At 48.6% G+C, this 13570-nt stretch overlaps 1 protein-coding gene across 1 annotated transcript; it reads left to right on the top strand.

Annotated features, from left to right (window-relative positions):
• The first annotated feature begins 10623 nt into the window (after positions 1–10623).
• LOC140681985 (inositol 1,4,5-trisphosphate receptor-interacting protein-like 1) lies at positions 10624–12444 on the top strand. The gene has a single exon (XM_072922811.1). It carries the CDS (start codon positions 10624–10626, stop codon positions 12181–12183), a length of 1560 nt encoding a protein of 519 aa, XP_072778912.1. The 3' UTR covers positions 12184–12444.
• The last annotated feature ends 1126 nt before the right edge of the window (positions 12445–13570 follow it).

The raw sequence follows: 13570 nt of genomic DNA on the forward strand, positions 1-13570 counted from the left end.
AAGAGGTGATCATGCGTACAGCTGTGCTTGTGGGCTTCACAGGCAGTAGCAGAAAACTACTTCACGTCCCCGAGGAAAAGAGAGGGGAAGGAACGTGGGATACAGAAAGAGAAGATATAAAGCTTCTGCGCAGCAGCACTCTGCCATCAGCAGCAGCAACAGTGTTGTTATGAACAAAAAAAGCAAATTTAAACTTTTGGGCAATGTTGTTAACAATGTCTGTATAAAAAGGGTTGTTGTTGATACAAGTAACAAGTTATAATTGGATATGTATTTAACAGGCTGAGGTGCAGGCTTGGATGTTGTGGCTACAAAGTAAGGTGATTAGTTGTATTACGCTGTGGCAGAGGCTGAGTTCTTCAAGTACATTGCCAGGCAGGCCCCCCCTGACAGCTCGCACCTCAAATGCCTTCAGTTCTTCTCCCATCTTGTTCTGGGCTTCAGCTTCTCCACCTACACCATGAAGACCATTGTCATGCACCTGCTCATTGCCATGCCCGTGTCATCGTGGAGCAGGGGACATCTCCGGGAGCGACTGACGGATATCAGGGACAGCCTGCATATATGTTTGTGACAAAAATGCCTCCAGCACTTCATTGTGGGTAACCGGAGGTTTCCTCAGGACATCAATTTACCCCCAGATGTAAGAATGGGTAGGACATACAATCTCTTCCATCACCTGGCGCAGCAGCCGGCTGCCCACACCCAGGCAATGCGGGATTACCGGGTGCTGCACAAGACGTTCAAAAGGATCGCTCTCGGAGAGGATGACTGAAGGAAGGGCAGGAGCCATGGCCAAGTGCACAGAGCAGTGCTTGTGCTGCTCGCAGCTGGCAGCAGACAACCACCTCCTAGCACAAATTTGGTGCTAAGGAGAAGAGGATGCGTGCAAAGGCTCTGGAGAAGGTCCAACAGCCTCTGCTGGCACCTCAGAAAGTGGACTGCCACGGGAGGGTTTATTCTACTTCTTTGTATCATTTCACTTTCCAAAAAAGGCACCCAGCTGTCATTGAGCCCTGCTCTACATGCTGAGCTAAAGTCTCCAAACCCCACCTGCAATATGCAGTTCTTCCCAGCCTTTGAGGAGAGCTAAAATTTCAAGCATGAAAAAAAGTGGGAATCTGGGACAGAAAAAGAAAACTAGAAATGGGGCAAAAAAGAATATGAGGAAAAACTGGCACTGGTGACCCGGGATGAGTCAATGGATGGAGCCTCTCCATGTCCCTGGAAGAGACACCTTTATGTCAACATTAGACCACGTGTGTTGGAGCTGACATGAAATTTTATCTATAGCAGAATCAAGGTTTTTGTTTCATAGATAGATCTATTGTGTATGCCTGTTATATACTATAAAGTTTATGAATTATCATATCTACTAGTAAAATACGATAAATCAAAACAATATAGTAACATAAATAATATCAAAATATGAAATATGGAGTTACATCAGGATAAAAAGTGATTTTAAAGAGTTGCATATGTAATTTCGTTTAAATAGTAACAGTAGAAGACATATTTATTGTCAGTGTCTGTTGTGACACATATTGTTGCTCATAGTCCCTTTATGTCTGGAAGGTTTTTCATAAAATAGATATATTTATTACATATATAGCATACATATGATATATACTTGCTGTATACATTAAATATGAATATAACTCTGTAATATATATTCTATATCATATGCCTATAATAGATTACATGCGTGATATAAATTTTATACAGATGTAAAGCCATATCCAGTCTTGCTATCTGTTGCAACCCATATTCCCGCTCTAGAGTTAATGCATTTATAAGTAGCAAACTGGAAAACGCTTTGCTCTGGTGTCAATAAAAGGCAATTTGTGCAGAATCTGGAGTGTGCAAGACTTTATTGATGTCAGCCAGGCCTATAGTAGTGGTAAATGTCACGGGCTGTGAATCTGGGCTCATGAGCATGACTCCTTGAACTCAACCAAACTCAGAGTGGTGAATTATCTCTAGCCGAAATTAAGCCAAGCCACCCCCAGCCCCTCTGATCACAGAATCCCAGAATGCCTTGGCTTGGAAGGGTGCTTAGAAATTGTCTTGTCCCAGCCCTGCTGCCAAGGGCAGGGACACCTTCCGCTAGGCCAGGTTGCTCCAAGGCCCATCCAAGCTGGCCTGGAACACAGCCAGGGATGGGGCAGCCACAGCTCCTGTGGGCAGCGTGGGCCAGAGGCTCAGCAGCCTCAGAGAGCAGAAGTCCTTGCACAGCTCCAGCCTAAGGCTGCCCTCTGTCAGTGGGAAGCCACTGGCCCTGGCGCTGTCCCTCCAGGCCCTTGCCAACAGCCCCTGTGCCGGTCTCTCACGGCTCCCGTGCAGGGACCCAAAGGCCGCAGGAGGGTGCCCCTGGAGAAGCCCTTGGAGAGCGCAGGGGCCAGGAATGCCGCCATGAGGGCAGCAAGCAGGGCCTGGCCTGCCTGTCCCTGCGGGAGGGCACAGGGCGGGCGCTGAGGCCCTGCCAGCTGGAGCTGGGAGCTCTGCAGCGCGGCCGGCAGAGAGCCGTGGGCTCCCGCAGCTCTGCAGCCCTCACGGCTGAGGCAGCTGCCCGGGCACAGCCGGCCGGGGACACGCGGCCCGCCCGGGGCCACCCGCAGGGGGACCCTGCTCTGGGGCCAGCCCAGGCCGCAGCAGGGAGCACCCCAAGGGGCAGTGCCCGGGCAGGGAACGGCTCTGCCCGGGGACAGGGCTCCGGGAGCAGGGCAGCAGGGCCGGAGGTGCCGGGCACAGAGAGCGAGGGACACAGTGGTGTAGTAACAGCCTGGCTGCCTTGGGGCCTACACAACAGGCTGACAGGGCACAGACAGGCAGAAACTCCCATCCTCTTTGCATCCTGGGGCCAGACTGTGCCTGGATGCATCCTGAGACCTACCCTGACTCAGGTGCAGCACCTCATACTTGATCTTTTTAAACCACATGAGACTGCTATGGTTCCACTCCTCAAGCACATCACATCTCTTTAGTAGTCATTCCATTCTTCAGGTGTGTCAACTGCTGCTTGGTGACATCAGCAAACCTGCTGAGGATACCTCTGTGTACAGGATTAATGAAGATATTAATAGACATTGCTCAGAGAACAGAACTTGGAGGTCCATCCTGACTCTTAGCTGTTGATCTCTGGAAGCACCATGCATGCAATTTCTTATCCATCCAACAGTCCAGGCACCAAATCCACCTCTCTCAAATTTAGGGAGAATGTTTTGGGGATCATGTCAAAGGCTTTACGGTAGTCCAGATAAACGACACCTGTAGCCTTCCCCTTGTCCCTTCATGTACTCGATCCATCATTGAAGGCCACTGCGTAGGTCGGGCAAGACTCACCCTCGGCTGTCCCAAATCACCTCCCTGTTCTCCATGTGCCTTAGCATAGCTTCAAGGAGGATGTGTTCCGTGATCTTCCGAGGCACTGACATGAGGCTGATGGGTTGGTCATTTCCAGAGTGTTCCTTTCTACCCTTTTTTAGAATGGGTGTAGTGGGTTCACCTTGGCTGAATGCCAGGTGGTCACTAAGCCACTCCATCACACTCCCTTTCCTAGTGTGACAGGGGAGAGAACATAAAATGGAAAACAAGTAGTCAGTTGAGATAAGGCTGTTAATTGAAGTGAAAAAATTGAGTTTGTGCATGCAGAAGTAAAGGAGAAAAAACATTTATTCTCTACTTCTCATAGACGAGCAATGTTCAGCCACTTCCCGGGAAGCAGCAATTTCTCTATTCTCTTGTCTTCTTGTTCCCTATGAGATACTGGGCCTATTGTACCACACACCTTAACGGAGCAGAGTGATACTTCATAAAGAGAGATCTGTTCTGCTTAGAAACCCAGCCATGAGTGGCCTCTAGCTGGAGCCAGAGGTTTACGTATTCCACTCTGGCCCTGGAGAATCATAACGAGTGAATGGCTGCGGACGCACTTCCCCTCTCCAGAACATCAGTCTTCCCTTGTTAAAGCACCCTGAGCAGGGGAAGAGGGAAACAACCATTTCCAACTGTTTGGCTAGCCCAAATCATACGCACCGATGAATAAAGGATGGGAATTGCTCACAAAGTACTTGCTGACTTTCTCTACTCCCCTCTAGCAGCAGTTTCTTTAGTATGGTGACTTCTTCTTTTGTGAGGGTGATGCAAAAGGGAAGTAAACAAGCAGAGCCAGCAATCAGACTGCAAGTTAGGTCACTGCAAAGAAAAGGGGTTAATCTTTCACTCAGAGCAAGAAAGGGTTAGATAAAAACATGCCTGTGTGGAGTGTGGAATGCTGCAACAGGTCCCAAAGCAGTGGTGGCAAAGGCCTGAGCACAGGAAAGGGTCTGGTGATTAAGTCTGATGAGGAGCAGCTGAGGGAGCTGGAGGGGCTGAGAATGGAGAAGAGGAGGCTCAGGGGGGCTTTCTTGTTCTCTACAACTCCCTGACAGAAGTGTGGAGCCACACCCCAGGTGGGGGTCAGGCTCTGCTCCCAGGAAACAAGGGAGAGGACAAGAGGAAATGGCCTCAACTTCTGTCAGGGGGGGGCTTAGATTGGGTATTAAGGACAAATTTCTCCTCTGAAAAGGTTGTTAAGAGTTGTCATGGCTGCCCGTGGAATTAATGATATTGTCATGTCTGGAGACTCTTATGGAATGTGTGGATGTGGCACCTGGGGACATGGTTTCAAAGTCGACATGTCAATGTCAGGTTTCTGGGTGGACTCTCTACAATCTTAGAGATCTTTTTCAACCTAAACAAGTCCATACTACTGCGATGGGAAGCCACTTTTAACCCAAGGAGTATTTGGTAATGTCATTTCATAAAGTCATTAAAAGGAACTTCACTCTAGTGCTCGAACTTATGCAGCTGCTTTTCTCTTTACTCTCCTCATCTTCACTTCTACCTTCAGCCTCGGGACAGGAGAATTGGCTTTGGTGGGACCAGTGGTAGTGGGAAAGCCTCATGCCAGGGGGTTGTAGGTTGGTTTATTTCTGCCAAGGTTGGAGCTGCATCCAGAAAACGCTGTGATCCCTCCAGTCCTTATTGACACTCTTTGACTGCTCTGAGGTGAGTTGCAGGCCTCAAGAGATGTTGGTCAACCTGAGATGTCTGCAGCTTTTCTGCCGTCTTCTGGTGGGCACAGGCTTTTCCACCTACACCCTGAAGACCATCGTCATGCATCTCCTGAACGGTCTCCCCGTGTCACAATGGCGCAGGAAGTATTTCTTGCAGCGCATGCGAGATATCAGTGTGAACCTGCGCTGCTCTCTGGAGGAGAAATGCCTTAACCACTTTATCATAGGCAACAAGAGATTGCCTCAGGAGATTAGCTTGCCCCTGGACATTGCAGCAGCTGAGCCACCCAATCTCTTCCATCAGCTGGCACGGTGTCCAGCTGCCCACTCTCAGGCGATGAGCGAGTACCAGGATGTTCGGCGTCAGCTCGCAAGTGTGCTGCTCAATGGCTGCTGAAAGAGGTGATCATGCGTACAGCTGTGCTTGTGGGCTTCACAGGCAGTAGCAGAAAACCACCTCACGTCCCCGAGGAAAAGAGAGGGGAATGTGGGATACAGAAAGAGAAGATATAAAGCTTCTGCGCAGCAGCACTCTGCCATCAGCAGCAGCAACAGTGTTGTTATGAACAAAAAATAAAAATTTAAACTTTTGGGCAATGTTGTTAACAATGTCTGTATAAAAAGGGTTGTTGTTGATACAAGTAACAAGTTATAATTGGATATGTAGTTAACAGGCTGTGGTGCAGGCTTGGATGTTGTGGCTACAAAGTAAGGTGATTAGTTGTATTAGAGATCAATACTGTTGTATACACCTGAAAGGGGACTGGAACCAGGGAGGAAATGCCAATCTTTGTGGAGGGGGGGCAGAGAAGCTTTTAGAAGTATAACATCGTAGAGCACAGCCACAGCTTGGATTAAGACTGGAGGAGAGACCAGCCAATAAGAAGCAAGAATCTCAAAATGATTGCACCAGCTTATGGGCCAATCAGCAACAGAAAGAGAAACCGATCACAGCACGGATCCTGAGCGCCCCAGTAAGGGAAGAAGAGAGAGACTTTAAAAGGCCTGGGGTGTGTGACACCCAGGTCTTTGCTTGGAGCTGGTATCCTTAGAAATGCCCCTAGGTGTACAATTACTAAATTGTTGAAACAGTCTCCAGACTAGCTGGAGGCTTTGGCTTCCAGTTGTTCTGTCTGTAATAAACAGGCTTACTTGTTTGTAATTAACTGGCCTGCTTTTTTTTTGTTACTTTGAAGTTTTCGTTGTAAGCCTGTCCATAACAGGGTTGTCTTGGCAGTCTCCCCAGCACAGCATCCAGAGATGACTACCGTGTGGAGGCCCAGAGAAGCTGACTGCCATTGCAGGGCGGATTGTGGTGATGGACTCCCGTTGCCCCTGGCTGCACTACAATCTGAGAAACCCTCATTAGGCCTAAGCCTTGACAAACTCCATTTATATTAAGCTCCTTTTGAATGTATCAGAAACATTATTTGTTCCCAGGAACTAACAGGTGTCTAATTAGCGCAATTTTTTTTTCTTTTTTTTTTTAATGAACAGCCTTGGAAAATTATTTTTCTTTGCTGATTTATTTTTCTTTGCTGACTTTTTTTGACTAAGAACCCAAGTGGAATAATATTCTTGTTGACAAACCTTCAAACAAAGTTACAGAGAAAAGACCTGAATGATGGAACATTCCTATGACTAAATCCCACTCTGTTGCAACTGTAAAGTGTCCAAAGGGAGACCTTTTGAGCTCTTGATTCTCAGAATATAAGGGAGCAATGAGTGAGTCTCTAACATTGATAATTGTATGGCAGTGGAGCCAACCAGGAACTGTTGGTAATAGCCAAGGACTGCTGGTATTAAAATGCTGTGAGAAAGACCAAGATATGGCTGGAGAAGGGGGGCCAGGCGGAAATAGGGCAGCACTTTTCAGTGAGAAAGAGCCACAGCACAGTACAGCATAAGCACAAGAATAAGGCCAAGAAGAGAGCGTGGACTATAGAGTAGGATTAAGACCCTCAAAAAGCACCAAAGCCCTCTGCCCCATGTCCAGGAAGGCCTGAAAGAAAAGACTGTACATGGTAATTAATTGACATAGAAAGTGGGAAACCTGTGTTTAGGGCAGAGAAACCTGTCGATAAAAAGGAAACCCCCAAGCCTGGAAAGTGCCCTCAGGACCCTGGACATCTCATAGACCAGACCAGCACAGCTGGATTGATGCTGAACTCAGGATTATTGCCGGGATTGGCACTGCAGCCAGGATTGACATTCCATTAACTGGATCAACACTGGAACCAGGACGGGTGTTCTTTTTTTGTCTCTCTTTTCTTCTTTGTCTTTTTCTTTCTCTCTTTCTTTAATTCATCTCTCCCTCTTTTTCTTCTCTTCCCTTTAACCCTACCCCTTTATCCACAACCCACTGCCTTGTGCTCATGTCAGGGGACTAACATATTGATTTCCAAGCCCAGTGTGTAGTTAGGTAATAAAGTTTTCTGATTGTGGACCCCCTGACTTTTGTTACTCATTTGGATCGCAAATCTTCAGCGCTTCCTTCCCCTTAAGCATGGGTCGTCACACTTCAGCGGCTACGAAGATGGCTTTCATCCCCCTTTCCTCTAACACTGTCACAGCCAGGGTGACCATTTTAGATGGACCCAGAAATTCTTGCTGGCAGCTGCAGCTGGTCAGGGACCATGCAAGAGGCATCGCTAAGATTCCTCCTTGTGTTCACTGGGGTCTGTATGGAGGAGCTACCCATCCTTAGACACTGCCTGGGCAAAATCTGACACAGACCCGAGCATGCAGGACATGGAGAAGGCACTGCTCAATCAGCAGGGGGAATTGCTGCCACACCTTTCCTCTAGAGTAAAAGCACACTTGGACACTGTCTGCCATCCCTTTTGTGAGACAATCTATTCCCTCTGTGAGCTTCACTCAGTCTCTAAGGGATCACTGAGCCAGGATGATCACACTGGTGGATAATGCTCTAAGGAATGAAAGGAAATCTCTTGATCAGTCACACAAAGTCATACTCATGGTGCACCTCAACTTCTTAGCTGCAAATGGAGACATCATAGGGAAGAGCTGAACAAGCCCAGAAAATTCTGGAAGTACACATTGAAAGTAGCTTTTTGACATGGGTACTGTGGGAGCCAACTAGGAAAAGTGCCCTCCTAGACCTGGAGTTTGTCTGTAGAGATGTTCTTGTGGGTGAAGTGGTGATTGATGCTGTCTTGGGCACAGTAATCAAGAAGTGCTTGAGTAAAAAAATCTTAGGTGTTATGGAAAAAACTGTCCGCAGAGCTACTCCCAAGGGTTGTAGGAGAGCAAGCTCAGGAACTAATTAAGAAGGGCCCCTGAGCATGTAGTTTGAAGGGCATTGATGTCCACAAATGCTAGTCCTTTTTATTAGAAACACTTCTATAAGAGCACAAGTCTGATGAAAGAGGGCTGAGGGAAGTGGGGTGTGGAGGCTGGTGGGCCAAGAGGGAAAGAATCCACAGCACTCCCCTGGAGGGAAAACCTCTCAAGCCATACCCACTTAGGTTGAGGATAAAGGCTTCTCCCAGCATGCCTTGTTGTGACATGCAGATTTAATGTATCCCATTGGCCCTTCCCTCTCACTCCACCCCTGTGCCCTCATCCCGTTGGCCCTAGTGTTCTGTCCCGCCCCTCAAGATCCCTGTGTAAATCCCTGCTTTCCCAGCCTGAGTGGCTCTTTGTCCCTGGACCATCTCAAGGAAGAAGCTCAATAAAGGCTCACCTTGGAAGTCCCCACAAAGACCCCGTCTCTTCTTCTGCGTCGCCCGGATCATAAAAGAGCTGAAATCACCCGGTGTGAGCACAGACGGCGAGGTGTTTTGTGAGGCTTCTTCAGAAAGGTCATGGCACTCAGAACACTGCCCGCTGCAATAGTGGGGGTGTTTAGCAGAGAGAAAAAGCGCCTCAGAGGGACCTTACAGTTCCCTACAGCTCCCTGAAGGGAGGTTGTAGCCGGGTGGGGATTGATTTCTTCTCCCAGGTGTGGCAGGGCATCTCATTCTGCTCAAGAGCTGATCTGTGGTTTGTTACCTGGACAGGTAATTCAAACAGGAATAACAGTCTTGCAGTGAATTCTTTTGCCACTGTGGGGCTAACAGTGGGCTGGCATCTCCCAGCTGCCAAGAAACATCTTACTGTTAAAGTGAGAGCTGGAAAGACAAGCTGGATTTCTCACTGACAGGCACCTCACTTTATAACTCTAAAAAGCCATACCAAACTTTCACAAAGCAGAAATTTTCTATACATTTCTCTGGAAATGTGTGGTGTTTCTCTTGTGGACAAGGACACTTGTTTTGCAATTACTGCTGAGGAGGTTAAGTGAAAGACATCCAAATAATTATCATCATCATCACTGTGGTGTGTAAGATTTGACTCCTGTTTCTTTGAGAAGCTTTCATATAGATACCTACATGTTGTACATTGTTTGTTATGGTTTAATCTACGTCTAGTACCTTTTAGTTTTATACTGAGTAGTAAGTAACTCCGAGATCTTTCATCTATTATCTCTTGTTTATTTAATAAATAATTCATTTTATAAATAGATTTGATCTTTAGAACTTGCGGGCCAGAGTGATTTCTTAAACATGAACTGTTGACAAAATCTTTGGCTAACAATGGGCATGTCTGAACATCCCACTTGTCCAGTGACACAAGGAAACAAGCAATAAGAACAAGGAAAATGACCTCACGTTGCATCAGATATAGATGTTTAGATTGGATTTTAGAAAAACTGCTTTCACCAAAAGTACTATCAAGTGTGGAAAGTGGCTGCCTAGGGAAATAGCTGAGTCCCCACTCTTGGAGGGATTGAAAAGGCATGGAATATTTGAGGACTCAATTTCTTAAAGGAGTAGGCAGTGTTAGGTTCGCGGTCCCACTGTGGGATCTTCAGGGACTTTTTCAACCATTCTGATTCTGAGATTTGAGTGTAGCTCAACCCGTGAGGAGTCAAAGCTTAGACTCAATGATCCTCAAGGGCGCCTTCCAACAGGGATATCTATGAGATTGTGAGTGGAAGGCAGATGAAAATAAATCCAAAAGAGAGAACAATGGGAGTTATTTGAAGAAGCTTCCCTCAAAAGCAGCCTTAAGCAGTGCACCAGGGCCTTTCTGAGTTCCTGAGGGAGGAGTTGGCTGAGGGGACAAAGGGTGGGGTTGGCTGGTCTGTGATGCGCTCTGGCACCTGTGACATCACAGGGGACGTGTCACAGAGGGGGAAGCAATAAAAGGCCCCAGCAGGTTAACGCTGGCCCTCTATTGCTTGGGCAAGCGGTGAGTACACACACGGCGGGGAGGCTGGGCTGGGGACAAGGGCTGGGGCAGAAACGCTGCAACCGGGGCTGGCTTCTCCCCCTGCAGGCAGGGACAGCCCCTCATGGGAGAGCCTTGGGCAGGCCACAGGGCTGCTGCTGCTGCTGCTGCAGCTCGAGGGGCACTGGGATAGCCCTTGCTGCCTGCCAGCTGTCTGGGGCCCTGTCCTTCCTGCGCCCAGAACCCTGAGCATCCTGTCCTCCCTCCAGCAAGCAGTAGTTCCCGCCCTCCCTTCCCCACTCAAGGCCTTCTCTCCCTCCTCCTGCAGACCATGGATCCAGTCGTGTTCCTGTTCGCGCTCTTGCAAGGTCTCATCCAGTACCCGCCGCCCGTGGGTGATGGTTTGGATGAGGAAGCACATTGGCGCATGGAAGCGCGTGCAAAGTACTTGGAATGGGAGAGGCTTCGGCTGGAGCAGCAGGTGGAGCAGCTCTCCCAGAAGAAGATGCCACACTTGCAGCTCTTAGCTGTTGCTGTGCTCCTGGCCCTGGTCTTGGTGCTGTGGATTATTGGGTGGAAAAGCAGCCTGAGGAGAGAGGAGAATGAAGAAGAAAACCATGGTGCAAATGAAGAGGAAGTTGGCAATGTTGCTGGAAATGAAGATGACAATGATGGAAATGATGTTGTCAATGGGGCTGCACTTGCAGAAAACAACAATGACAATGATGTTGCAAATGTAGTCCAAGAAGAAGAAGACAATGTTGACGATCGTGTTGGACAAGATATAATGGAGCGCATAGAGGGGCCTGTAGAGGACCTGCAGAGAGTCTGTGAGTGGATAACTGACCTGATGGACGATTATACAATTTACTTTGGGCATGTCTTGTTTGACAGTTTCTACCCAGTCCTGCACCGACCCATCGGGGTGGGCAGTGCCTTTGAAGGTTGGAGTCCCTGGGAGCAGGATGTCGTGTACCGTGTGCTCATACCCATGACTCCTCCCCGAGGCCACAGCTTCCACCTGGAGCTGGACGGTGAGGGGCAGAGGCACGTGAGGAACTTCCGTGTCCGCGTGCAGCTGGAGTGCACCTGCACGAGGCAGCAGCAGGGTGAGAACATGCTGTGCTTCCTGCACAACCCCGAGGAGGAGCTGAGGAGCAATCAGGATCCCAGCCTCCTAGACACCCTGTGCACCGACTCCTACCTGGACGTGCAGAAAACTGCCCGCTGGTTCCAGCAACTGGTGAAAGCAATCATGCCACCTTTGCCTCAGTTACAAAACCGGAATTTAATCCCGCTGCCTTCCACACACTCCTGCCAATTCAAGGCGATCAGTGGCGGAGAAAGCTTCAGGATTGAGATCCTGTTCGGGGTGCGGAGAGGTGGCTCTGACATATTCGCGAGCAGCCAGCCTAGGGAAACACGCACCCCAAGCACTCTATGGCCTGAGACTTATGCTGTGGCAGAGGTGAAGTTCTTCATGCACATTGCCAGGAAGGCCCCCCCCGACAGTTTGCACCTGAGATGTCTGCAGCTTTTCTGCCGCCTTCTGCTGGGCACAGGCTTTTCCACCTACACCCTGAAGACCATCGTCATGCATCTCCTGAACGGTCTCCCCGTGTCACAATGGCGCAGGAAGTATTTCTTGCAGCGCATGCGAGATATCAGTGTGAACCTGCGCTGCTCTCTGGAGGAGAAATGCCTTAACCACTTTATCATAGGCAACAAGAGATTGCCTCAGGAGATTAGCTTGCCCCTGGACATTGCAGCAGCTGAGCCACCCAATCTCTTCCATCAGCTGGCACGGTGTCCAGCTGCCCACTCTCGGGCGATGAGCGAGTACCAGGATATTCGGCGTCAGCTCGCAAGTGTGCTGCTCATTGGCTCATGAAAGAGGTGATCATGCGTACAGCTGTGCTTGTGGGCTTCACAGGCAGTAGCAGAAAACTACCTCACGTCCCCGAGGAAAAGAGAGGGGAAGGAACGTGGGATACAGAAAGAGAAGATATAAAGCTTCTGCGCAGCAGCACTCTGCCATCAGCAGCAGCAACAGTGTTGTTATGAACAAAAAAAGCAAATTTAAACTTTTGGGCAATGTTGTTAACAATGTCTGTATAAAAAGGGTTGTTGTTGATACAAGTAACAAGTTATAATTGGATATGTAGTTAACAGGCTGTGGTGCAGGCTTGGATGTCGCGGCTACAAAGTAAGGTGATTAGTTGTATTACGCTGTGGCAGAGGCTGAGTTCTTCAAGTACATTGCCAGGCAGGCCCCCCCTGACAGCTCGCACCTCAAATGCCTTCAGTTCTTCTCCCATCTTGTTCTGGGCTTCAGCTTCTCCACCTACACCATGAAGACCATTGTCATGCACCTGCTCATTGCCATGCCCGTGTCATCGTGGAGCAGGGGACATCTCCGGGAGCGACTGACGGATATCAGGGACAGCCTGCATATATGTTTGTGACAAAAATGCCTCCAGCACTTCATTGTGGGTAACCGGAGGTTTCCTCAGGACATCAATTTACCCCCAGATGTAAGAATGGGTAGGACATACAGTCTCTTCCATCACCTGGCGCAGCAGCCGGCTGCCCACACCCAGGCAATGCGGGATTACCGGGTGCTGCACAAGACGTTCAAAAGGATCGCTCTCGGAGAGGATGACTGAAGGAAGGGCAGGAGCCATGGCCAAGTGCACAGAGCAGTGCTTGTGCTGCTCGCAGCTGGCAGCAGACAACCACCTCCTAGCACAAATTTGGTGCTAAGGAGAAGAGGATGCGTGCAAAGGCTCTGGAGAAGGTCCAACAGCCTCTGCTGGCACCTCAGAAAGTGGACTGCCACGGGAGGGTTTATTCTACTTCTTTGTATCATTTCACTTTCCAAAAAAGGCACCCAGCTGTCATTGAGCCCTGCTCTACATGCTGAGCTAAAGTCTCCAAACCCCACCTGCAATATGCAGTTCTTCCCAGCCTTTGAGGAGAGCTAAAATTTCAAGCATGAAAAAAAGTGGGAATCTGGGACAGAAAAAGAAAACTAGAAATGGGGCAAAAAAGAATATGAGGAAAAACTGGCACTGGTGACCCGGGATGAGTCAATGGATGGAGCCTCTCCATGTCCCTGGAAGAGACACCTTTATGTCAACATTAGACCACGTGTGTTGGAGCTGACATGAAATTTTATCTATAGCAGAATCAAGGTTTTTGTTTCATAGATAGATCTATTGTGTATGCCTGTTATATACTATAAAGTTTATGAATTATCATATCTACTAGTAAAATAC

Source organism: Taeniopygia guttata, chromosome Z (genome assembly GCF_048771995.1).
Source record: "Taeniopygia guttata chromosome Z, bTaeGut7.mat, whole genome shotgun sequence".
NCBI classification, from domain to species: Eukaryota; Metazoa; Chordata; class Aves; order Passeriformes; family Estrildidae; genus Taeniopygia; species Taeniopygia guttata.